Source organism: Microtus oregoni, unplaced genomic scaffold (assembly GCF_018167655.1).
Source record: "Microtus oregoni isolate MIOR12 unplaced genomic scaffold, Mior012 000010F_ref0000083, whole genome shotgun sequence".
Lineage (NCBI taxonomy): Eukaryota > Metazoa > Chordata > Mammalia > Rodentia > Cricetidae > Microtus > Microtus oregoni.
Window position 1 is genome coordinate 7830596 of NW_024543069.1, and position 25270 is coordinate 7855865.

At 35.9% G+C, this 25270-nt stretch overlaps 1 protein-coding gene across 1 annotated transcript in view; it reads right to left on the reverse strand.

Annotated features, from left to right (window-relative positions):
• Positions 1-25270, reverse strand: part of Fstl5 (follistatin like 5) — a 410609-nt gene that overhangs the window by 177769 nt on the left and 207570 nt on the right. Inside the window, exons 5-6 of the mRNA XM_041659533.1 lie at positions 13268-13464; positions 4242-4362 (exon numbers count right to left, since the gene is read on the reverse strand). Coding sequence (XP_041515467.1) covers positions 4242-4362; positions 13268-13464 — 318 coding nt within the window. The remainder of the gene's footprint in view (positions 1-4241; positions 4363-13267; positions 13465-25270) is intronic.

Sequence of the window (25270 nt, forward strand, 5' to 3'; positions counted from 1 at the left end):
CAACATGGATTTGATTCAAAGTGAATAGTTGGGCCATCTAAATCTTTTCAGACTGCTGATTCAAAGCTGTCTCAATTATAGAAATCTGAGTACCTCCTACTCTACAGATGAATCTTTGATGCTCAACTCACATTCCTTGTATCTCCTTTCTCTTCTCTATTTTAGGTGATGTTCCCTGACTGTATCTCTCTAACACCTAATATTCTGATGTATGTAAATTGCAATGATATATATTCTTATAATGACACTACAGATCCATCTATATGCAGAACTAACCCTGTGGCACTTAAAAAGCTATTTCCTCCATCTAGAGTTCTAGACAATTTCCATTTTAATCATTCTCATAGCTTTTATTCCCTTAAATAGATTGAATTACATTCTTAACCAAACTATTTTTTAAATGGCATATCTCACAAGGCATGATTGATTACCTATTATTACCAGATAGGCTAAATGTCACTGGATAGACACCATGGATATGTTAATCCTTCTGGGCAACTACTCAACCATGAACATTTCTGGACCTTTACCAGTAAAATATATCTTTATTAAGTATAGTAAGAAATGCCTGGAGCTTTTTATAATGTTGTCCATACATTTTCAAGAACCAACATAATTTCTTCAAAGAAAGTATATACATTTTAAGTACAGAAATAAGTGATATATAATCACCTAAATGCCAAGCCAGACAGCACATTCATACCTAGTGTGCATATTTTAAATGTATTTTTGTTTGTTAAATTTTCATATAAATAAAATGTCTCTATATGAAGCTATTTAGCCAAACTCCAGTTTGTTTATACGTATTTAATTAAATGCTTCCTCTTACCACTAAACTAATTGTGAAGGTAAAAATATTTAAGCCAATGTTTGGAATGATCGATAATGTATTTGCCAAGTTCATATATTTCCCACTAACAGTAAAGCTTACTGAGCTTAACTAAGCAATCAGCAGTGTCTGACATAGACTTTCTCTAAAAGAAGCAGTTACTCACTCACAACTGTACTATAAGTCATCGAAGGGCAACATAAAATCTTTAAGACTGCTACAATTGGTGATCCCAAAGAAGCTAAGTAAGAAGGTGAACCAAAGGAAAAACATATAGTTGTCCTCTTGGCTATGGGAAGTAGACAAAATTGCCGGGGAGATAATTGAGATCTTGGGGGTGGGGTGGGATGGGGGTAAGGGGAGATGGGGAGAGAAAAGTTAGAAGGGGAGGATAGGGGGAACTTGGGGAAACAGGATGATTGGGATAAAGGAAGGTTGGACAGGGGAGCACGGAACTACAATTCTTAGTTAAGGGAGCCACTTTAGGTTTGGCAAGAGACCTGACCCTAGAGGGGCCCCCAGGTGCCCAAACCGAGGTCCCCAGTTAGTTCCTTGGGCAGTTGAGGATAGGGAACCTGAAATGACCCTATCCTAGAGCAATACTGACGAATATCTTGAATATCATTATAGAACCTTCATCTGGTGATGGATGGAGATAGAGACAGAGATCCACACTGGAGCACTGGACTGAGCTCCCAAGGTCCCAATGAGGAGCAGAAGGAGGGAGAACATGAGCAAAGAAGTCAGGACCACGAGGGGTGCACCCACCCACTGAGACAGTGGAGCTGATCTACTGGGAGCTCACCAAGGCCAGCTGGACTGTGACTGAAAAAGCATGGGATAAAACTGGACTCTCTGAACATGGCGAACAATGAGGGCTGATGAGACGCAAAGGACAATGGCACGAGATTTTGATCCTATGTAATGTGATGGCTTTGTGGGAGCCTAGCCAGTTTGGATGTTCACCTTCCTAGATATGGACGGACGGAGGGGGGAGGTCCTAGGACTTACCACAGGGCAGAAAACCCTGACTGCTCTTTGGACTGGAGAGGGAGGGGGAAAGGAGTGGGGGGAGGGGGAGAAGGGTGGGAGGAGGGGGCGAAGAGTGGGAGGAGGGGGAGGGAAATGGGAGGCTGGGAGGAGGTGGAAACTTGTTTTTTTTTTCTCCTTTTCTCAATAAAAAAAAAAGACTGCATCCTTAGGATGGTCTAGATATTTTGATTTTATTTGCTACTCCGTGTCTTTAGATATTGTTTCGTGAAATGCAGTGAATGAGGCTGCTTGACCAAGAACTCATCTGGAAAGATGGGAGCACTATTGAGATCTCCAGCATGTACATAAATGATGGTGGCTCTGGTGCCTCAACAGTAATTGGCACATGGAAGGCAGAGAGAGCTGCTCTGCCAAGCAAGCTACGTGAGCCCATGTAGACATCAGGTGTCCATATGAAAGCAAACACATGTGAGCCCACAAAACTGAGAACACATCCATTTAATGGTTTTTTATTACATTTGAGTTTCATTGGCTAATGAGTTTGGATTGTAAAAAATGTCACTTCTCAGAACAATATACTTTCACATCCACAACTAATTATATTCCAAAGCATAGGATGATCCTTCCAAGAAAAACAAGTAACAATAAGGTAGGCAAGATTCTTGTTTGCTGACACATTCTGATATCATTGCCTAAAATCCTCATGAGCTGGCTTAAAATAGCAAACTACTCACACTTCTCTTTGTTTCCTAGCTCACTGTTTCACCACCAGCAAACACAAACATTTCCCTTTAACAATCTTCTCAATGCTTTGTCAACTGAAGATCACTCAGTTATTTCCAGCTCGTGTGGAACATTGCTTCACCCATTTTATTTAGTTCATGCTTTCTCCTAATGAAAAAATGGTTAACTGTTGCGACATTAAACAGACGATTAATGAAATTAGTGAATAAAACAAAACAAAGCTAAAACAGCCTACCTACCTAATGAAAGATCATTTTTATCTGTCCTTCTGCCTCCTTAAGGTCCAAAAGAATGCCTAATATAGTGTGAATGTAGGTGTAAAATGTACAGTTCTACAACCACGTTGGCCTCATCTTGAGAGTATACTCAGAAATTTTCCTTAACCACTGTGTGTTTCACCTTCTTTACCTAAACTTACAATGATTCATTTCTGCCATTTCCTTATTTTGCAAGGTACATTAGCTTTTTAAAACCCTCTTAAAGGACCAACTGAGCTACTGAGTTGTTTGGTAAATCCCCCTTTCCCATATAAAAAATATGCAATTTGATTAAATCTTAAGAACATAATATACCTTATCTTCAAATATATAACCTCCAGCTATTTTTTTTAGCATACAAGTATGGCTAGGGTCTTTGTGAGTATTCCATGTATGTGAATGCCGCTGCAAAGGCCAGAAGAAACCAGTGGATTCCATGGAGCCATCTCACAGAGATGGGGGCAGTTGAACCCAGGTGTTTTGTAAAAGCATCAGGTGGTTTTAACCTCTGCATCCTCTCTCTAGCCAAAAGAAATAATATTTTTAAGTAGCCTCTCCCAAAGCAGTCACTTATTAGATGGAAGGCGTTTAGTTCAAGCCAAATATTTTTACATTAAATGGCTATTATTTTTCTCTTTTTTTAGCAGAGCAAATCTTTCTGTCTGCTGTCCCTCTCTCTATGTCATGTTTTGTTTTCACTTGTTCAGTTCAATGGAGTGTGCTTCTTTAGGACTTTACAAGCACCTGATCGTTTGATTTTTCTCTTGAGCACCGTTCTTTCATCATTTTTGTTGTGACTTCCTAGTTCCTTCACTTTACGTTACTTTTAAAGAATAGTCTCATATGAAATTTATGTTGACTAAGTCACTTTAATTTTTCTTAATAAAGAGCAGTTGATCTTTCTCAGGTACGTTTAAGCAACTCAAACCAATATAAATTATCCTGGAGTCACTTAGCAAAAATAGTGTTTTTTATTCCAGTGAAAGGAAGAAACATTCTAAAGTTCAATAGCTCCTGGAATTTACAGTAACCTCGTCTGCTAATTCATTTTGCTTTCGCAATGAAGTTATAAATGTCACTGCATAGGTAATTAAATTGGTTTTGATGCATGGTGACTACAGGTCAGTATTGCTCCTCCTCCAGAGCAACCACAAAGGGAGCTTTAGAAACTGGTTCTCACACCAAAGTCAGTGTGGAACAGGATGCCTGGGAAGAGAGCATGGCCACAGACCTGTTTCAGAACTGTAAAATCCCCTAGTTTTGCATATGTTCTTGAGGAGCCAGAACCTTAAATTCTCTTCGCAATAACACTTCTCCTAAGAAACAGCTTGTACTTTGGGATCAAGCTTACAGGCCATATTGCATAAAGCAACATGAGAAAAAGAGCAAAATGAAATCGAGATTGACGCTGTACTCACGAAATGCTCTATAGAACTCTTCAAGAGCCAGGTGCTTGTCAGCACTGAAGTCATCGAACTGGAGCAGATCGTACAGAGTACAGTCAGAACGGTCCTTGTTCAGCTCCTCCTGTTTAATCACCTGGCAATCAAAACAGCAAAACTTTATATTTGTCTCAATATTTCTACGTAATATATTTATAGGTAACAATCCCCAAATAGATTATTTTAAAGCTGAAGAACAGTAAAAAGTAAATCAACGACAGATTTTTTTTTTTTTGGAATTGAACAACTATTTTTAACTGCTATAATGGCGAAATTAAAATACAGGCTTAGAATTTGTTTAAACTTCACAGTATAACTTAATGAATCTGCACATTTCTTACTTGGCTTGAATTATTTGCTATATTTACACCAACTCAGGGAGACACCTGCACAGGAAAACCTTGTTCTGTTCCTCATTGACCCATGTGAGAAGAAAACATGGTTCCATCCTGTCATAAAAAGTGCGACATGCTGTGACTATTTCCTTCTTCATATTATTTGCGAAAAATGAAGTTAGATTTTATTTTCCCCTTATGCTGAAACTCTGCCGTAGCTAGGGGATGAGTCATTTGAGATTGGGCCAGACTCCCTGCTCACAAAAGGACTATTAAGCAAATGAGTGTTTCCAGGAGCCAGACAAAATGAATGCACCAATGAAAAACAAGTTTACTCAAGCATGATGAGGCAAAGCATCATTGTCATTCTTACTCTGTCTACTCCCATAGACTGAGTTTCAACATTTTTATACTCTGATGATTTTGGCTATTGCTTGTCAGATAGCGGAGCTGACCCAATTTAGCAGACATTCCTATCCATGGTGCGGGGTGGCATTGCCGTGGTCACAATTCCCCAGGCCTTAATAGTCTACCACATCCAGAGGCAGCAATTCCTACTGCTTGGAGATCAGCCTCAGAATGGTTTGTTGTTTGAAAAGTGATGCAGGGCAATGAGAAAATATAAACTTCTTACTCACCAGGAGTGTACTTGGGTCCTGCCAAAGCCACTTAACAGCTGTCTAATTTATTTAAAGTTAATTCTCATTATTCAATTTAAAAATAAAAACAAATATTACAACACCATTCATTGCACTAGAAATAGTCAAGCACAATCCAGCCATGTAGTATTCACTAAAAATAATCTTTGAACATTAAAAAGTAATTTCTCTTTATGTAATACATATCATTAATAATCTCCTGCAGAATTTCAGGTACCAGCTTTTATGTGCTTTGTCTATGCATGTATATTTTTTTGTCTTTCTTCTTGTAAAACACAGAATTTCACACATATCTTGTCATAGAGGTATATGTTGGTCCCATTCTCAGTTTCCTCTAGAGCTTTTAATCTATATTTTAACCTTTTGCAGGATTGGAGGTCTGGTGACCCTGATTAAATGGAGTGTGAATGACTTATGGGCTCTCTCCGAAGATGGAATCAACATACACCAACAAAGCAGTGTGATGTAATGATGGTATACTAACTACTAAACAGGACCTCAGTAATATATTTATTTATTTTCATTAAAACTTTATTTTAAATCATACAAATAAAAAAGCACCATATGGAAAAATGAACCATAACCACATTTGATGCATCTCAAGGAACCATCTGTGTGTTTGACTAGTCATTCTATCTGCAAGCCTTCACTCAAGGAACCATCTGTATGTTTGACTAGCCATTCTATCTGCAAGCCTTCATTTGAACTTTACACTCTTAACTAAAAGATATGTTCTTGTCAACAGTATTAAATCTTTACTGGTTAAGCTGCTATTTGCAAAATAGAGATGGGAAGGACAGAGAGTTCTCTGGCATAACTGTTCCTATGAAGGACTGCTGTAGAATGTGAGTATTATACCATATGCTCTAGGCATTCTAGCTACGGGGATTAACAATACTGCCTAAGGACTGAAGCCATCACTGCTCTAAGCCTTTTTGGAAAATAAGACTTTTCCATTTAGAAGCGACAGATCCCCCAGTCATTGTCCCTCTGCTATTGATTAGACCACTTAGAGTGGTTTGCTAAGGGCTAGGATTTGGCAGTGAATGGATCGCTCCTGACTGTAGTTTTTCGAAGATTCACATTGTTGGTGTTATGACAATACTTAGGACACGGTAACACCAAAGCTATCAGACATTCCAATGTTAGGTACTCCTAAGTCACACATAAATTTGAAAATGGACAGATGAAACAAGCACATTAGGTTTTTTTTTTTGTCATTTTCTGTCTCATATTTTTTCTAATCTGCTGCAAAAACTGAGTTCATTTTTAGACCCACAAAAAAAGTTTCTAACTTTTTGATACTTGATGGTCTTTTTTTTGTGTTTTTTTTCCAAAGGGGATTATAATTATGCAGTTCAAGATAAAGCATATATATGATTGCTTAAAACTTCTATCTCCACATAATATCTACAGAGTTTTGTAAATAATACTATAACTCTGAGATTATTCAGTTCTTTGATGCTTTTATATTGTATTATTTTTGGTCTAGAACTTTTTAAACTTTCAGTAAACTATTCTTCATAAGCTTCCTTATTTACTCAATTTCTCAATGGTTAGTTTCTAACTGCCTCTCTTACCGGTGTCTGTTCCAGAGTTTGAAATACAACTTATGATACGAAAGTAAAAATGTCCTTAACTGACAACAAAACAAGATTCTGGGAAAAATCACTAAGAGATATTTATCTGGAGAAATATAAGTTGGAATAACTAATTTTCAAGAAAACATATTCACAAGAACTATGAAAAATCAGATACTTCATAGAATTGGGAAAATGCTGGAATATGTTAGCAGAGTCATAAGCAAAGACTCTTTTGAAGTCGAGAAGGAAAGTCTTTCCCACTTAAGCATTTCTAAGCTCCAAATGGTACAGCATGGGAAAGGTGACTTCTTTGTTGGGAAGAGATTGTGATGTCCTTTACTTGGAACTCAAAGACAGGCCCACCATGGAAAAACAGTGTTCGACAAAGACGCTCTAGCTCTGGCCTTGTGTTAACAGATTGGATATAGCTTTGGACTCAACACTGACAGTCAGCAAGGGACTGAATCTACCATCACTCTTTTAAGTGAGGGACTCAAAGAAAAATTTCCTTGTGGTGGATGGTGAGATGGAGGATGAACTACAGAAGGTTCTATAAAAGAATGCTGGACTCTCATAATGAAACTCAACACCAGGCAAATCCCAAAAGATCCTCCTTCAGGACTGTATAAACAGATGAAGCTTCTAGGTATGCCTTGTGTGAAAAAGGATATGAGAAGAGCAGAGTAGATTCAGCCTACTATAATGACAATTGAGGTGTAGACCTGAGATTCACCTAAGGAGACAGTGCAGATGCCTGTAGTTAATGTCCTCAGGTGCCATCCTGCATAGTGCTCTCCTTAATGATCAAAACACGACCTCCACTATCTCTTCTCTGACTTCAGCTAGTACAGTTTGCTGAATGACTCTGTCTGCCTTTTAATAGACGAGTAAGTTCTGAATAGTTGTGCATCTCAAGACTAGCCCTGCAATACTAACATCCAGCAACTGTAAGACACAATGACCATTGACCTCAGGGTGGTGCCTATGGGGATTCTTCTCGGTGACAAGCTCAGGCTTCCAGCCCTAGAAAGACAGATTAGGAATCTAGCCTACACTGTATCCGGTAGCAATCTCAGACCATGGTTTTTGGTTCTTCTCCTCTATTGTGCACTTATATGACAGTTGAGCATTTCACGGTTATCACACGGATGGAGTGGTAACCCACCAACCTCAGAAAGCACGTATTAGTTTCAGTATCTGATCAGGAGAAGAAAAATGGACAGGTACTCATCCTGTGGCAAAACTGGGGTATAGAAAAAATGAAAGGTCTTAAAGGTTTAAAAATATCTAACACTTCAATGTCTAACTGCGAGAGTGCCTTTTTGTTATGCGTGAGGCTTTAAGGTCAATCCTCAGTAAAGCAGACATATGCATACAGTACACACATGCACACAGTAGCAGAGACAGACAGAAACACACACACACAGATTAGAAACGAGCGAGAAAATGCAGCACAGATATTCCTGAACAACCAGAAACTAAACAAATATCACACCAAGATTTATATAAGATGCTAGTAATTATTTTTTCAAAATGAAAAAGACAAGCGTGAGTACATGATAATTAAACTGATATGTTAGGAGAAAGGCAACAAAGAAGTAAACGTGTTACCAAAACTGAAAGTTTGGAGAAAATGTCAACTACACATGTAGTTAGCAATTATGTTTTTCCCCTTTTGTTCTTGCACTTTTAAGACAATTTTAAAGCATCTGCCTTTAATCAAAGGATGGGTTCTGTGGGACTTGTGGAAATAACAAAGCAAAATCTAATAGTGCACTCTTCCAGTTTGCTTTCCATTGGTGTGATAAAACACTGACCCAAGCTAAATTGGGGGTTTATTTGACCTGCTCTTCCATGTGATAGTCTATCATTAAGAGAAGTCAATAGAGAAACTCAAGGAAGAACCAGGAGGCTGCAATGGAAGCAGAAACCTAGGAGAAAGGCTGCTGACTGGCCTGCTTTCTCTGGCTTGCTCAGCAACTTTTCTTATATAGCAGCCAATGCACAGAGATCTTGGCCCTTTCACATTAATCGTTAAGAAAATGTTCCACAGACTTGCATATAGGCCCATCTGATGGAGACAGTTCCTGAACTGGAGATCCCTCTTCTCAAATTCTATGGTTTGTGTCTAGTTGATGAAAACAATCAGCACGTTGACAAAATAAAAGTTATAAGACACGAGTCAAAACATAACAATGAAGAAAAACTAACCACAAAAAAATGAGAGAGAAATGGAGAGAAACTTAACACCTGAAAAATAAAGAACAAAATGGCAGTGATAAAATATTGCTGATCATAATAAAATAAAAATAGAACAAATTTTCTAATTAAAATCCTGAGTGATTGAATGCTTAAAAAATGAACAACAGGCAAACCAAACTAAAACAATAACAAAAATCCATGTTATTTACAAGAAACTATATCATCTCTTAGAACACACATAAATGGAAAGACTGAGTGAAAAAATATATTCTATTTAAACGGATTTTTTAAACAAGCAGTATTAATCATACCTTTGTCTACTGAAATAAACTACTCAAAATCAGTAAAAAGAAAAACATAAAGTTAATTTCCAAAGAGAAGGAAGTTGGTTCAGATAAATCAAACTTTCAATATATAGGCACTGAATATCAGAGAACTCAAGTATATAGAGGCAATACTAACATAGATGAGGACAGTCACAGCCCACATCACAGGAATAGCAGGGACTTCAACATCCTACATTCAGTGGTGGATAGAACACCTAGACAGAAAACCAGCTAGGATCCCGGAATTAAAGTATACCTAAACCAAATCGACCTGGCATTCATATGTGATGGAGGAAGGACATTGGTTAAATAAGGAAACTGCCTTGGCCCTGATAGGTTAAAATTTAGATAGGCAGAGTAAACAGAACAGAATGCTGGAAAGAAGAGGAGGTGAGCTCAGATGCCAGGCAGCTCTCTCCGGAGCAGACGCAATTCAGCTCCGACCCAGGATGGACATAGGCTAGAATCTTCCCGGTAAGCGCACCTTGGGGTGCTACATACATTATTAGAAATGGGCTAGTCCAGGTGCGAGAGTTAGCTGAGAAGAGGCTAGATATAATGGGCCAAGCAGTGTTTAAAAGAATACAGTTTGGGGGCTGGAGTGATTGCTCAGAGGTTAAGAGCACTGGCTGCTCTTCCAGAGGTCCTGAGTTCAATTCCCAGCAACCACATGGTGGCTCACAACCATCTGTAATGAGATCTAGTGCCCTCTTCTGGCCTGTAAGTATACATGCAAGCAGAACACTGTATATGCAATAAATAAATATTTATTTTTAAAAAAGGGGGGGCTGGAGAGATGGCTCAGTGGTTAAGATCATTGCCTGCTCTTCCAAAGGTCCTGAGTTCAATTCCCAGCAACCACATGGTGGCTCACAACCATCTGTAATGAGGTCTGGTGCCTTCTTCTGGCCTGCAGACATACACACAGACAGAATATTGTATACATAATAAATAAATAAATATTTTTTAAAAAAGAATACAGTTTGTGTGTTGTTATTTCTGGTGTAAAGCCAGCCGTGCAGGAGCTGAGCAGGACGAAAAGCAGGCCCACAGCTCCTACAACACATCTGCTGTACATTGCATCCAGTAGCTACAGAATCCAGTGCATGGAAGCGTTCTCTAGATTATCTTATAGCTGTCCACAAAACAGCACTAATAACAGTTTTAAAAACTTAAAATTTGGAGGAATTTATTTAGAAACTGTAATACAGCAAAACAAGAAATCAATAACAAGAACATCTTTGGATTCAGATTGACATTATTGAAAAATCCACACAATTAAATCAAAAATTAAATAAGTTTGAAAGTTTATTGAGACAAACAATAATGGAAAATAAACTACCCAAAGCTCAAGGATATGACAACATTAGTACTGAAAGAGAAATCTATAGCTGTCACTTACATGAAAAAAAGAGCAAAGGTCTCAAATAATTAGTCTATTATTGTACTTTAAAGAGCTAAAAAAAAAAACTTGAAAATTCGCAGCAAGAAGGCAAGGCAGATGATCAGAAGAGCAATAAAATACAGAGGACCAAGACATCAAAGATCAATGAAGTGAGAGTTGTTTTTTGTATATCACTCTTTAAATAAAATACACAAATCCCAGCTTAACTAATAAGAACAAAAGAGAAGACAATAGTGATGAAACCAGAGAGATTATAATTTTCACAAAAATTCACTGCATATCAAGAGTCTATTAAGAAATACACACCCGGAGCTGGAGAGATGGCTCAGAGGTTAAGAGCACTGGCTGCTCTTCCAGAGGACCTGAGTTCAATTCCCAGCAACCACATGGTGGCTCACAGCCATCTATGATAAGATCTGGTGCATACAGAACACTGTGTGTATAATGAATAAATAAATAAATCTTAAAAAAAAAGAAATACACACCCCAAGTTTGACAAGAAGAAATGAGCAAATTCTTGAACAAGCACACATACACATAATAAGCCTAATTGAATCATATAAATCATGAAGAAATAAAAACATCCCATTAACAGTGAGAAGATAGTAATAATTATATCTTCCATCAAAGGAAAACCCATGGTTGATGATGCCACTAATGAATTCTGCTAAATATTTAAGAATAATACAAGATCCGTCACAAAACTTTGAAGAGGATCTTAATCTTCTATAGCACATTCTAATAGGTCTGTACTCTGCTAATCACACAAAACAGAAATAAGATGAAAAGAAGAGGCAAAGAGACACTGAAGGGAGGGAGAGGATGGGATGAGGGATGGTAATAGTAGTAGATAGAATGGTTGAAAACTGGAAGCTACAGATTAATATCTCTACTAAACATAGATATAAAGACTTCAATAACATTCTAGGAAGCTCAGGCCAATAACACATTAAGATCACTCCCAGGAGCCGGGCGGTGGTGGCGCACGCCTTTAATCCCAGCACTCGGGAGGCAGAGGCAGGCGGATCTCTGTGAGTTCGAGGCCAGCCTGGTCTACAAGAGCTAGTTCCAGGACAGGAACCAAAAAAGCTAAGGAGAAACCCTGTCTCGAAAAATCAACAACAACAACAACAAAAAAAAAATGGATCACTCCCAGGGTTTACTGAACATCATCTGAAGAATTAGAGGAACATTTATATGTATTAATTCATAGATATATTTTACCCCATGAATAAAATGAAGAATGAATGCTATGGGATTATCTCGTTAGAGAGAAAGGGCTTAATAAAATTAAGAATCTTTTCATGTTAAGCACTCAAAACAAACTTCATATATCAGTAACATCAACCAACACATTTCAATACACACACTGTGTAAATCTAATATTCAATAAGGGGAATGGTAAGTTTTTTTCTGTGGTAAATTGAATGTGACAAACGTACCATTTTCTTCACTAAAGTAATACTGAAAATTCTAAATGCAAGAATCAAGTCTACAGGACAAGGATATCCCAAGGAAGGAGTCAGATATTCACTATTAGATGCAAGATTATCTTACAGAGTTCCAAAACAAAAGTTTCTTTTGAAAAATAAGTCCATCATCATTTCTGGAAACAAAATCAACATCTAAAAATCAGAAAACAAACTTGTATCCTGATTTAAATATTATACTATAAAAATGTGATTGTGTCTCTATAAGTAGGTATGGATGCTCCCTGTCAAATCAAATTTTAAAATTCCATTTAACCCTTCCTTTTCCTTATGAAAGTTTGTTTTCTAATAAAGGTAAAGCAAACACAAACTCATATACAAATTCTTGCACACTTTCTTATGTACACACCCTTACACATTTATGCAAAGGTAATATTCTTTCCTGAACATTTATGCAACATTAAAGCAAATGAAGATAGATCATAGTCAACTTCTTGATCAGTTTAAATTAAGAGCTGTATTTCACAACAGCATACAACATTGTCATCACCACCATGTGTACATCCTCTGCTTCAAATACTTCTAATACACACCTTATACATTGGCAGAAAGTGAAAATTACATACATTCCAGAACAGATCAGTAGAAATCTTTTAAGTTCCATAACATAACTTATAGTTTGCTTTAGGTACAGAATATATCATATTTCTTTAAACTACAAAATACAAAGTACTTTGATAAATGCTGCTGATAAATTAGTTAAGCCTCTTTTTATTTTCCCCTGTGGTTATGATAATAGAAGCCCAGCTTACACATACTTAGTGGTATTCCAAGTCCTTGGCTTTCTAGTCAAGATCAAATTATGTATCCCAGGCTGAATTCAATACCTCCATCCCCCTACCTATACCTCCATAATCAGTTAGCTAGTCAAATAGTAATATCATTTCATTTCCATTCTTTTGGTATTATGAATAAAATATATTATTCTACAGAGTAAATTCTAACAAAATAAAACTATCTGTTATACTTAAGCAATATATTTTATTTATTTGTTGGTCATACCTGAGTTAGTTCATTAATATCTACAAGTCCATTACTGTCTGCATCAAAATGCTTGAACATTTGATCCACCAACAGCTTCTTCCTAGATATGTCATCAGCGTTAGAGTTCTCATTTTCTTGTGTAATGTACTTTTGATTTTGTAAATCTAAAAGCATACTTTTCATCTTGTTGTACTCAGTGGCCAAGCAGTTGTCTCCTGTAACAAGAAATTTGAGTTATTTTTGAATCAATCTTATTGAGAAGAAATTATTTTATTAATATTTAAAAAGTGATGTTATACAATTGATGTATGCAATATATATATTTTTAATAATCAATTTTGCATACTTTAAATCTTGGAAAAAGTAAATGAACTGTCCCCAGGGTGATGGAAAACTTTCTGTCAAGGTGACAAAATTTACTATTGTTTTGTTTTTTCTACGAGAAAGACATTAATATTTTCAGAAACCCAGAAAAACATGCTACCCACTGGCTTTAGAATTTAAATTAATTGTCTCAGTTTTTATCCTTGTACTACAACTCTCCATTGATCAACACAAAAAAATGCACAAAATAATGATCAAGGGCTGGAAAAATGGTCCTGTATGTAAGAGCCCTTTCTGTTCTTGTAGAGGATTAAAGTTTAGCTTCTACCAACTACACCAGTTGCTTCACAGCAACTGTTACCCTAGCTCCAGAGGGTACACACTGTCCTGACCTGCACAGTCTCACTCAGTTGCACATATGTACACACACAGACATGCCTACAGGTAAACATAAAACAAATCTGCTTCTTAAAAAAGAAAATGAGGTTCACATGAGAAGGCAAAAGATTAGCATCTGCCTGATTTTGCACTTAAACTCATTTGGGCCACAATAATTGTACCACAATAGGCGATATTAAATTAAATATATTTAAAACATTTTGATCTGTCTTAAGAAACTATCCTGCATTTCACCCTGTCTGTCTATATTTAACAATTTCTCTCCTCATCTGAAAATATCCTCAATAGCAGAAAGCTCAAATTAGGATCTGCATATGTGGCTTTTCTTACTGCCTTCGTTAGGTATCCACTTTCTTCCTTTTAAAGTAAGAGATTATCATATAATAATGTGTTTTCATTTTATACCGAGGAGTTTTTACTCTGCAAATCTCATCTCCAAGTTAAAATTAATTGCAATACTGATATTAACATATTTTCAGTATCTCCTGTGTATAAATCTTAATAAAAGGGGCATTAGAATTAATTAAAATAATTGGATATGTAATGTTTCTCATAAACACAAAACAAAAATTAAAACTATTAAAACTGCCCTGGTATCTTTATATAATTATTTCACAAAGGATTTATATAATTATTTCACAATATTTCACAACTATAATATTGAAATAATTCAAACTGCTGACAGGAAGCATGACATAAAATGTACTCTAAAATGACAGTGATTGGTGCAATTATGAATGAAAACAGTGGGTTCTGTATAAGATGGAAACTTTACAACTTATTTTTAGTTGAAAACCTAGCTCTATAATTGAGTTGCTTTTGACAATTAGGCTTGACAGCACAGACAATTTCAGAAGAAGATTCTTCAAGATATATAAATACATGTCTGTGACGACTAAGGTTGAAAAACAGTATTTTGAAGTTCGATTGTCTTTCAAGACAAGATGGGAAACAACCTATACTAGAGGGAAAAAGAGAGATCTTACTTTTCTAAAAGGAAGTAGAACGACTACTGTGCAGAGATTTTGGCGTTTAGTAATCCTGTCAAGAAGTCCCTTTTTACAATGAATAAGTACATGGGCTGTCATACAATGAGTCAACTCTGCATTATCTGTTCTCACTGAAGAAGAAGAATACGAATGTTTCCATACTCGCAAAGAACTCACTGCCAAAGGAGTGGAGTGATCAAACCTAAATTTGATAGCTAGCAATTTTGGTGTCTGGAAAAACAGCTCAGCAGCAAGGCTTCAGGCATCTGTGTGGTGATACACATATGTGTATCCTGAGAGGAAGGATGGCAAAGCAGAGCCAACCATTCCAATAGCTCTGGCTTGGATTTCTGTACAGACTGAAAGAGAGGCTAACTTACTCAAAACAAGCCTGAATGTTTAAATGGTATTTCAGTTAGTCTGGGGCAATGTGTAATAATTTTCTAGAGCTGATATGAAGAAATTTCAGTACAAAATTTGTAAACTCTCTGCAGGCCAGAGGATGAAAAGTGGGTATTTGAGTTTAGAGTACATGTAAGAGGACAATGCTTGTTCTTTTCCCGGCCTCCCAGACCCAGATAATCATACAGAAACTATATTAATTACAACACTGCTTGGTCAATTAGCTCAGGCTTCCTATTAACTAACTCTTACATATTAAATTAACACATTTTTATTAGGTTATGTATCACCACGTGGCTGTGGCCTACTGGTAAGGTTCTGGCATCTGTCTCCTTTGAAACTGCATGGCATCTCCTTGATTCTGCCTACTCTCTCTACATATTTCTGTTCGGATTTCCTGCATGGCTTTACTCTGCTAAGCCATTGGCTCAAACCGCTTTATTTATCAATTAACAAAAGCAAAACATACACAGGACATCCCACATCATCACAAAAGGGAAATCGATTGTCAGTAAGAGTGAACTGGAAGGAAGAGATAAACATGACATGTATTTTAGTGAATATTTACAGTTGAAGTATATACATTTGAAATATTTTTACACTTTTTTTTTATTGAGAAAAGGAGAAAAAAAACCAAGTTTCCACCTCCTCCCAGCCTCCCATTTCCCTCCCCCTCCTCCCACCCTACGCCCCCTCCTCCCACCCTTCTCCCCCTCCCCCCACTCCTTTCCCCCTCCCTCTCCAGTCCAAAGAGCAGTCAGGGTTTTCTGCCCTGTGGTAAGACCTAGGACCTCCCACCTCCGTCACTTATTTATTTTATTTTTATCTAATTAAAATAATGTGGGGCATAGAGAGATGGCTCAAAGGTTAAGATCATGTGCTGCTCCTGCAGAGGAACCACATTCAATTACCAGCAACCACTTAAGAAGGCTCACAACCACCAAAAACACCAGTTTCAGAGGATCAGACATCTATTTCCAACCTCTTCAGGAAAACACATTCATGATGTAGTCTGAAGACCATTACAGAAAACTACAGCAAATCAAAATGCTGGAGCCCTGTTTAAATAATTTGGGGATGAACACTTCACATCTACTCTCTGCACTTTGATCAGTTGTTCCTGTGTTAAACATCTACTGTGCAAAGATATCTTTGATAAGGTGTAAAAGCTGCACCAGTCTATCAATAGATGAATTCAGAAGGCAGCTTGACACTGTGTCTATTTAACAGAATAGCAAATGTAAGTTTACTTCTGGGATTGATGAGCTCCCATGACCATGGGGTTTTGGTCAGATTTACATAACCAGACATGTAATTCCTTTCGTAAGTAATTCTTAAGTCCAATCAGAAATCAGTTTGTCACTGTATAACATTCTGCCGCTATTGTACCCATTGGCAGCATGGTAGAGATTTCCTTAAAAGAAGGCACAATAATGACTAGTTTATTGAAAGAAGAAATGACAATAGCTTTTTTCAGGTAAAATTAAATGAAGTCTATTTCTTGAAAAACAGTCACATAGCCTGACAATTCCAAATTAGTCGAGAGAGAATATGGAAGTAAAAGACCCTGCCCTTTTCAAAAAATGAAAGTATTCCATAAAAGCCAGTCAACAATTTGGTATTATATCATCTGCAAAGAATGTATGATTTTGCCTGTACACAAGTAAAAATTACTGTTTTTGTTTAAAATACTAATACATGTTCGTGTGGAGACATAATTCTTTGATATAGCGTTGACTTGTGTGAAGAAAAAGTCTGTGAACTGCGTTCATAAAAATACTTCACCATAACTCATACCAGGGAAAATTGCTATTTCATTACTTTGGTTTATTCCTGTCAGTATTGTTATAACATTATTAGGCTAAATTTACAAAATATTCTCTTAAATACTTCCCTAAATTCTATTAAATTTTTAAACTCAACTGTGATGTAAAATTTCTAATATTTACCTCACAAGTAAATAAGAATATGGCTTTGGTTCTTTCCATTTTCATGGTTCCCTTCAGATGAAAATGAAGGGCTTTGAATTTAAAGTCAGTAATCTTCAGAAGTTTATTGCAGACTACTTCCCGAAGACATTTTTAAAAGAATGTCTAGATTTCTGTTTTGTAAAGAAGCAAAGTTTTCATTGTGATTTATACTCAATATTTCTTTTTTTCTTTTTTGTCACTTACTTAAATTTCATGTTCATCATGGAAGAAAATATTCTTTGAGGGTTACATATAAATATTTCTTATTTTACTTTAATATATCTACATATTAATTTATAATATGTAATATGTCATTGACATAAATTTTACTTGATTTTTCTAGGATTGCATGAAATAAACATGAGTACTACTTTTATAAGTTATGACCAATCTGTCATTTTGATTTGAATGCTTTTCAGGAATGATAACCCATACAGTTTGCTTAATGTTAAAAATACTCAGATATTAGAGAATTGTCCTTTAAAATATTTATTGTTTATAACATGACCTTCTTGCTTGTCGTGGATGTATTTTACTACCCCTCACATGGTACATAATTTAGCAATGGGCAGTTGTTCTTGCCTGTGGATGTTCAAGTGAATGTTGACCTCATCTCTCAACTCTACAAAAAAACCAGCTTTAAATGTATTTTTTTATGGAATATAGCATTTTTATTAGCTACTTTAGGTAAAACAAACTAAATACGTATTTAACAGTTTTGGTTCATTTATACAGTACATTAAATAAGTTATGAACAGAGTTAAGTAACAAAAGTTCCTATTGAGTCAAATGACAAAGCACAGGAAAACCAGACTCAAATGTGTCCTGCTGGTGGCTTCACATTCATCACCCACCTCTGCAAACCATGCTTACAAGCTTGGCTCTCTATTTACATTATTGGTTTTCTGTAGGGATGGATCCTTTGTAGCCTCATCAGGAACTTGGAAAGCCACGGGAGTGGGATGAAGATCTTCTATCAAACAGCCCTTTGTTGATTTATTTCCATGATTTTATTGTGTGTGTGTGTGTGTGTGTGTGTGTGTGTTCCTATATATTCAAGTAGGCGTAGGAGTACATAATCATCCATGTGAATGTGGAAACCAGAGGTCAATGTCTGGTGTCTTCCTTAATCCTTAGCCACTTTACTCTTCCGAGACAAGTTCTCATACCACAGCCTGACCGGAGTGTCTGGCCATCAGGGATCCACTTATCTTTGCTTCCCCAGCGTTGGAATTACATGGATGCTGCTCTGGGACAAATGGTTTATTTTAATCATAATAGCTAGTGTTAAAATTCATTCATTTATAATCATTATGATATACAATATCCTTAGCATAACTTTTATTTTGTGATAGTTTTTGAATTTGCTTTGTGTGTTGTCTAGCTGGATAGTATGATTTTTATCTACTCTGTTTCTGAGGGAGTATGTTATAAAAAATTTTCCTTTTTAGCTCTTCTAAAATTTATGTGTCCTTTTCCCCTTAAAGTACTTGTCCTTTGTTTGTACTATGAGGGTCTACTGCGGATTTGCCTTTTACTCTTTTTGTTCTTTTTGAGAAGTTTAATTTTGAGTTTTGTTTATTAAAGGCCGACATGTTTTTGTGAGATTGCTTTTTTACCTTAATTTTATTAGAGCATTAAGAAGAAAGGAACTCAATTCTTAGCCTCAGTCGACTCTTCCCTATTCTGCCTTCTTAATTTTTACTTTTATTTTTGTCTACCAATACTAAGAATAAATAAGGTAACTTAAGGACTTTTTAAATGCATTTTTTTTATTCTAGCATTACTTTCTAATGTTTTAAAACTTATTTTTGTTTTTAATCTTGCTAAATTTTAATTCAGTTTCTACATTACCAATACTTTAAATTTAGGGTGTTTTTAAAACTTTTAGCTATTAAAAGGTTCCATTCTTCCCCATGTATAAGTGATATTGTGTTTTTTTCATTAGCTTATTGATTATTCATTTTAATTGTAGCTGCCTCAGATGCTTTGGAACTCTTGGAACTTGACTTTACTTACTGGTTGATAAATCATTTTAGAAAAGATTTAATACTGTCTATTCAGCAGGATAAGGGCACAAAAACTTAATAAAAATGCATAGTAAGCATTATAGCTCACTCAATTTGGTTAAATATGCAACTATGTCATAAAAGCATTATGAATTGGATACTTCAGTGTCCTGAAAACCAATGTACTATATTTACTTTGGTATTTAATTTCACTAAAATCATATGTTTTGTTAATTTTATTTAACTCACTTAAACACTTTTTTGCCCAAGAACTATTAGTTATTCTTTCATGAAAAATGACAAATTTTCTCAAAAATTTAAAACTGAATTACATAGAATACAGTCAAGAAATTGAAGCACTTTAATAATAATTTTTCATTATAAGATTCATAGGGCACCTACAGAATGGATTTTTAAACAAAAACGAGGATCCCCATAGTGCTTAATAAGTACTTTGTCTACTAACAGATTCGAGTAGATCTTTGGTGACTACAGGACACTGAAAAAGACATATTCTTTGTCATTAAAAAAATCCTACTTGATAATGCATTGGTCTTCTGGTTTTGGAGTTCTTTTTTTCCACGATACATATTTCAAGTAAAGGTAATTGTAATATTACAATAAAATTTTACAAATAAAATATATTTATGTTCACTTAAATTCCATTTTTAGTATTTGAATTTTCATGTATACTTTGACAGATTCCGTTCTCCATTCGTTCCCTTTCAAATCTTCTTATATTTCCATCCTTTTATTTCCTCTCCCAATTTCTTGGTTTTCTTTCATTTTTTTTAAACTCACTGAATCCACTAAGTGTTCTTTCTCAGTATGTGTATGGTTATAGAATCATCTACCAGAGAATGGAGAGCCTGTCAGGAGCCAAATCATGAAACAAGAGATTTCGTCTTGCCCAGCCACCATCATCTGAGAAAAGATCTCTCAGCTAAGGGTGGTATTTCATGAGCCCCTGTCTTATTCACTCTGGGCTTTTTGGCTGGCTTAATATTCAGGTCCAACATATTCGTGATAGTTGACTACAATACCCCACTTTGCCCAGTTATATGGGTCATTCATGCATAAAGGAAAAGATAATTAATAGTGCTAAATGATGTCATAGATCTAATATACTTAATGAAAATCTCCAGAACAATATATGCAAACACTAAGTAGAACATATTTTTTTCTCAATAACCCCATGGAAATTTCACTAGAATAGACCACTTATTGGGACATACAACATCAGCAAATGGAGAAAAATTGAAAAACTTCTTATGCTTACTAGATTCAAATAAAATAAAGCTAGGTTTTAGAAGCAGTAGGAAGATTAAGAAAATACATAAGCTTGTGGAGATTGACCAATACAGTGCTGAATAATGATTCAACCAGCCAAAGTGTATCAGCCTGCAGTAACTCTAGTCTCCTCTCTGATTAAGGCTATAAAGAGGAATCTGGCAGGAGAAATGGGTGGTCCTGAAAGATCACTTCAGTGTCACTGAAGATATAGAAAAGAAAATTATAAATATTCTAGAGGTGAATGAAAATGAAATATAAAATACCCAAATTTATGACATACAATAAAGTCAGGGTCCTATGAGGAAAGTGTATTGTTATGTCTCCCTTTTTCACTTCTGATTTTGTTAATTTGAATATTCTCTCCCTGCCTTTTGGTTAATTTGGATAAAGTTTTGTTTATTTTGTTGATTTTCTCGAAGAACCAACTCTTTGTCTCTTTGTATTGTTTTCTTTGTTTTTATTTTGTTGGTTTCAGCTCTAAGTACCTATAGGAAAAAAAGATAAGTTAGAGAAAATCGAAATAAAAAGTTCTTAAGAATTTTCAAAAACAAAAAAGAAACAGCTCTGAAAAACAAAAGACAAGGATGGGCTATCGAGACCAGAAAGTAAATAAATGTAATAGATATATGAAAAATAATACAAACCATGAAATGAAGAATTGATTATTTTAAAACAATAACAAGATTGATAGACTTTTAATAAAATCAGCTAAAAGAAAGAAAAAATTAATAAATTTGGAGGAGAAACTGATGGAAACAGATGCAAATTCCACAGCCAAACATCAGGCAGAGCTTAGAGATTCCTATGGAAGAGGGGCAGGAAGGATTGTAGGAGCCAGAAGGATAAAGGACACCACAAAAAAACCCACATAACCAGTTAGCCTGGGCTTACATGGGCTCACAGAGACTGAACTGTCAACTAAGGGGCCTGCATGGAAGTGAACTAGGAACTCTAGAAGTGTGTTACAGTTGTGGACTGTGGTCTTCAAGGGAGATTCCTAACAGTGAGAGCACAGCTGTCTCTGACTCTGATACCTGCTTTTGGGACCCATTCTTTCTGCCAGATTTCCTTTTACAGCCTTAATAAGAGAGGAGCCAAGTCTCACTGCAGCTGGATACACTTTAGCTGGTTGAGATCCATTGGAGGCCCACCTCTATCTGAAGAAAAACAGAAGAGGCGTAGAAGGGAGCTAGACGAATAGTGGAGACAAATGGAAGGAGAAGTGGGATGGGAAATTTTGGTTGGGATATGGTAAGTGTGTGTGTGTGTGTGTGTGTGTGTGTGTGTGTGTGTGTGTGATATATAATACATTTGGAGGGAAAAAAAGAACTAATTACAAAAGACAGCAATGGAACTTAGAAACTGTAAAGGCATAACTTCAAAAAAATCTTTCTTCTTCCCACTTGGAAAACCTAAAGAAGATATATTATTCACTTAATGAGAACAAGTCAAAGTTAAGCCAAGATCAGATGAAAAAATTAAGCAGACACTTCACAAGACTAAAAGTCAAAACAACAATTAAAAAATATCTTCCAATCCAACGTAACCAAAATAACAGCAAAAACAGGTGTATTTACTACAGAATTTTACCAGAACTTTAAAGAACTAAAACCAAAGTCACTTGAACTTTCTAAAATACAAAGGAAAACTGCTTCCAAATCCCTTCTGAAGAGGAATTCCCCTAGATCACAGCTACATCACAATTTTTCTGTTAAAAATCTCAAAAAAAAAAAAAGAACATTTTGTTAGTCAAGGGATAATGCCTATCTTTAAAGAAAAGTCCAAAACACATGTATCATTGCATAATTTATTTCTTAAAGTATATTAAACGTTCATGAGTAACAAACTGTCAAATGTGCATTAACATATTCTCAAACTATGCAAATTCTATATTTTCAACTTAGACAGAACTGACCACCTCCTACATGCTTCATGGTGAAGATTTACAATTGAAAGTTCACGAGAAAGCAATTTTCCTGAATTAATTCTTCTCAGATATAGAGACAGTAGCTGGGATGTAGGAAGTTCATCTCATTAAGATATAATAATATATTAATTCAGAATGTACCATGAAATTTATTACATTAAGAAAAATATGAGCAATGCTCCTACAATTACTTCCTAAAATAGGTCACTCTTCAAGTGATTAAAACCAATAAACTATCCACCTTAAGGTCACTGTTTTCTTGCTTCAAATCAAGAAATGAAGCATAGAATGTGATGGTTAATGACGGTTGTCAGCTTGGTGGAATTTGATATCACTGAGAAGACACGCTTCTGGGCTTGTCTGTGAGGGATTTTCTTTATGCTAACTGAAATGGGGAAAGTTGTTGCTACGCTTGTGTGGAGAGCTAGACTGAATGACAAGGCAGAGACCTGAGAAACCACATTCATTTCTTTCTGATTCCTGGCTGAGTGCAATGTGATGAACAAATGAGCTTCCTGCCACCATTCCTTTCTCAGCATTGCAGATCATCATTTAAAATTGTGAGCCCAAATAGCCCCTTCCTTTTTTAAGTTCTGTCTGGGTATTTTGTTATAGCAATGAGAAAATGAACTGATACACAGATGTTATGTAATTTAATAAGAGTAAAAAATATATATAGCTGAAATTTAAATTCAAGTGCTGAGGCCTGGAGACTGTTATTGTCACCATCTATCAGAATGTGTTTCAAAAAACTTGAAATAATGATATTCACAGACATACTGGTATGGAGCCACAATAGCAAATCAAATATTAGTGCATTAGAAAGACATTTGTTCCATTTTAGAATACCATTATCATACAGAATGACAGCTAACTTTAAACATGATTGGTTATTCAAAGAGTGACTAATGTCTTATATGCAAGCACCAATTAAACGTTTTATTTTTTATCACATTTTTCAACTTGATTGTGATTCTAACTTTAATTTCTAGATGTTCTCTCTGATGACCTGGAAAAATGGTCTCATTTCTTAAGTAGAAAGTTACAAAATTAAATCCTACATTACATTTTCCTCTACGAAATCAACTAAACATAGCGAATAAATACAATATTAAGGAACAAAGTCTTTTAAACCTGTGTGAAATACATCTTTGAGTCAACTCAAAGAGAAGCATTTTTACAGAGTTCCCTTCTCTTTCAGAACCTAAGAACTAGTCCAGAATCAGTCTTGGTAAAAGACTGAGACAGAAATTGCATATTTAGCAACTTTTTTTAACCAAAAGGTACAGTGATGTATTAATTCAGAAATTATAACAAAATTTGGTAGATTAAAAAACATATATGGACAATTACCAAACATACTTGCTGACCGAGGTTGTTCTTCAGATGATAAAACAATTTAGTGTTATGAGTATTTTAATTTTGACAAGAGCCTACGTAATCCTGGATAGTATAAAAGACTCGGTAATTAATGTACTGCATATTTTGTCATATTTTAAGGTGACTGTCAAAGTTATGAGAGTCTATACGGTTTTAGTTTCTGTTGATAGGACCCTAGAAACTTATGAAATCATGATAGATGGTTAAATGTTTCACTATCTATTTGCAAATTTTATCAACTGATGAAATAATGTTACAATTTGTGAGTCATGAAAACAAACAATGAATAATGTTCCAGTTCCTATTTCCAGTCAAAGATAAAAACTATTGTAAATATACAAATATTTGCAAGATATTTTGGTTCGTTCGTTTTGCTTTCTGTTGTTGATGGAGAAGTGTTTCTGAGGGGATAAGAATGGTTCAGGGTATAAGGAGATGGTTCAGTAGGTGATGTGCTTGCCTGCCAAGCCTGAGGATCTGAGTATATTGTCTCAGAACTCATGTAAAACTAGACATGGACAACAAGAAGAGAGGCAGAAACTAAGGAATACATAGAAGTGCAAAAGTAAGCTATTCTGTCATACGCAGCAGTAAAAGAGGGACCCTTTATTGAACAAGGTAGATTGAAAGTGAATGCCTAACACTAAAATTAATCATCAGACCTACATATTCAAGAGGTGAAGCTAGCAAGTAAGCGACCACACACAGAGAAGTGTGTGACCTCTCTATACAATCAGTGGCTGGACCGGAAGAGATTGGGCGAGATAGCCTGAGACAGACAGAATGCCAGCATGAGAAAGGGTGGGGTCAGGAGACACAGGATGAGAAAAGGCGGGGTCAGGAGACCCAGCATGAGAAAGGGATGGGTCAGGAGACACAGGATGAGAAAAGGAGGGGTCAGGAGACACAGGATGAGAAAGGGATGGGTCAGGAGACCCCAGCCGGCTGCTAAGGAAGCAAGACATGCAGAAAATGAGATAACAAGTCATGAGCCATCTGGCAAAGCCTAGATAAGAAATATGGGTTAAATGTAAGAGTACCTAGTAACAAGTCTGAGCTATCAGCTAAACATTTATCATTTATATTAAGTCCGCAAGTCATTTGGAAAGTGGGTGCCAGTTATTTGGGAGCAGGCGGCCAGGACAGGAAAACTATACCTATAGAAATCTGTCCCTGGAGAAAAATAAGAAAGTGTCACCCCTGCTTTGTGGGGAGGTCACTCTGTTTTATCACTCTAGGTTAATGAGAAAACAAAGTCCGGTATTCCTTCCAGATAGTGCAGGTCCCAGACTGAAAATCCCTTATTCAGCAGAGTTCAGCTTTAAACT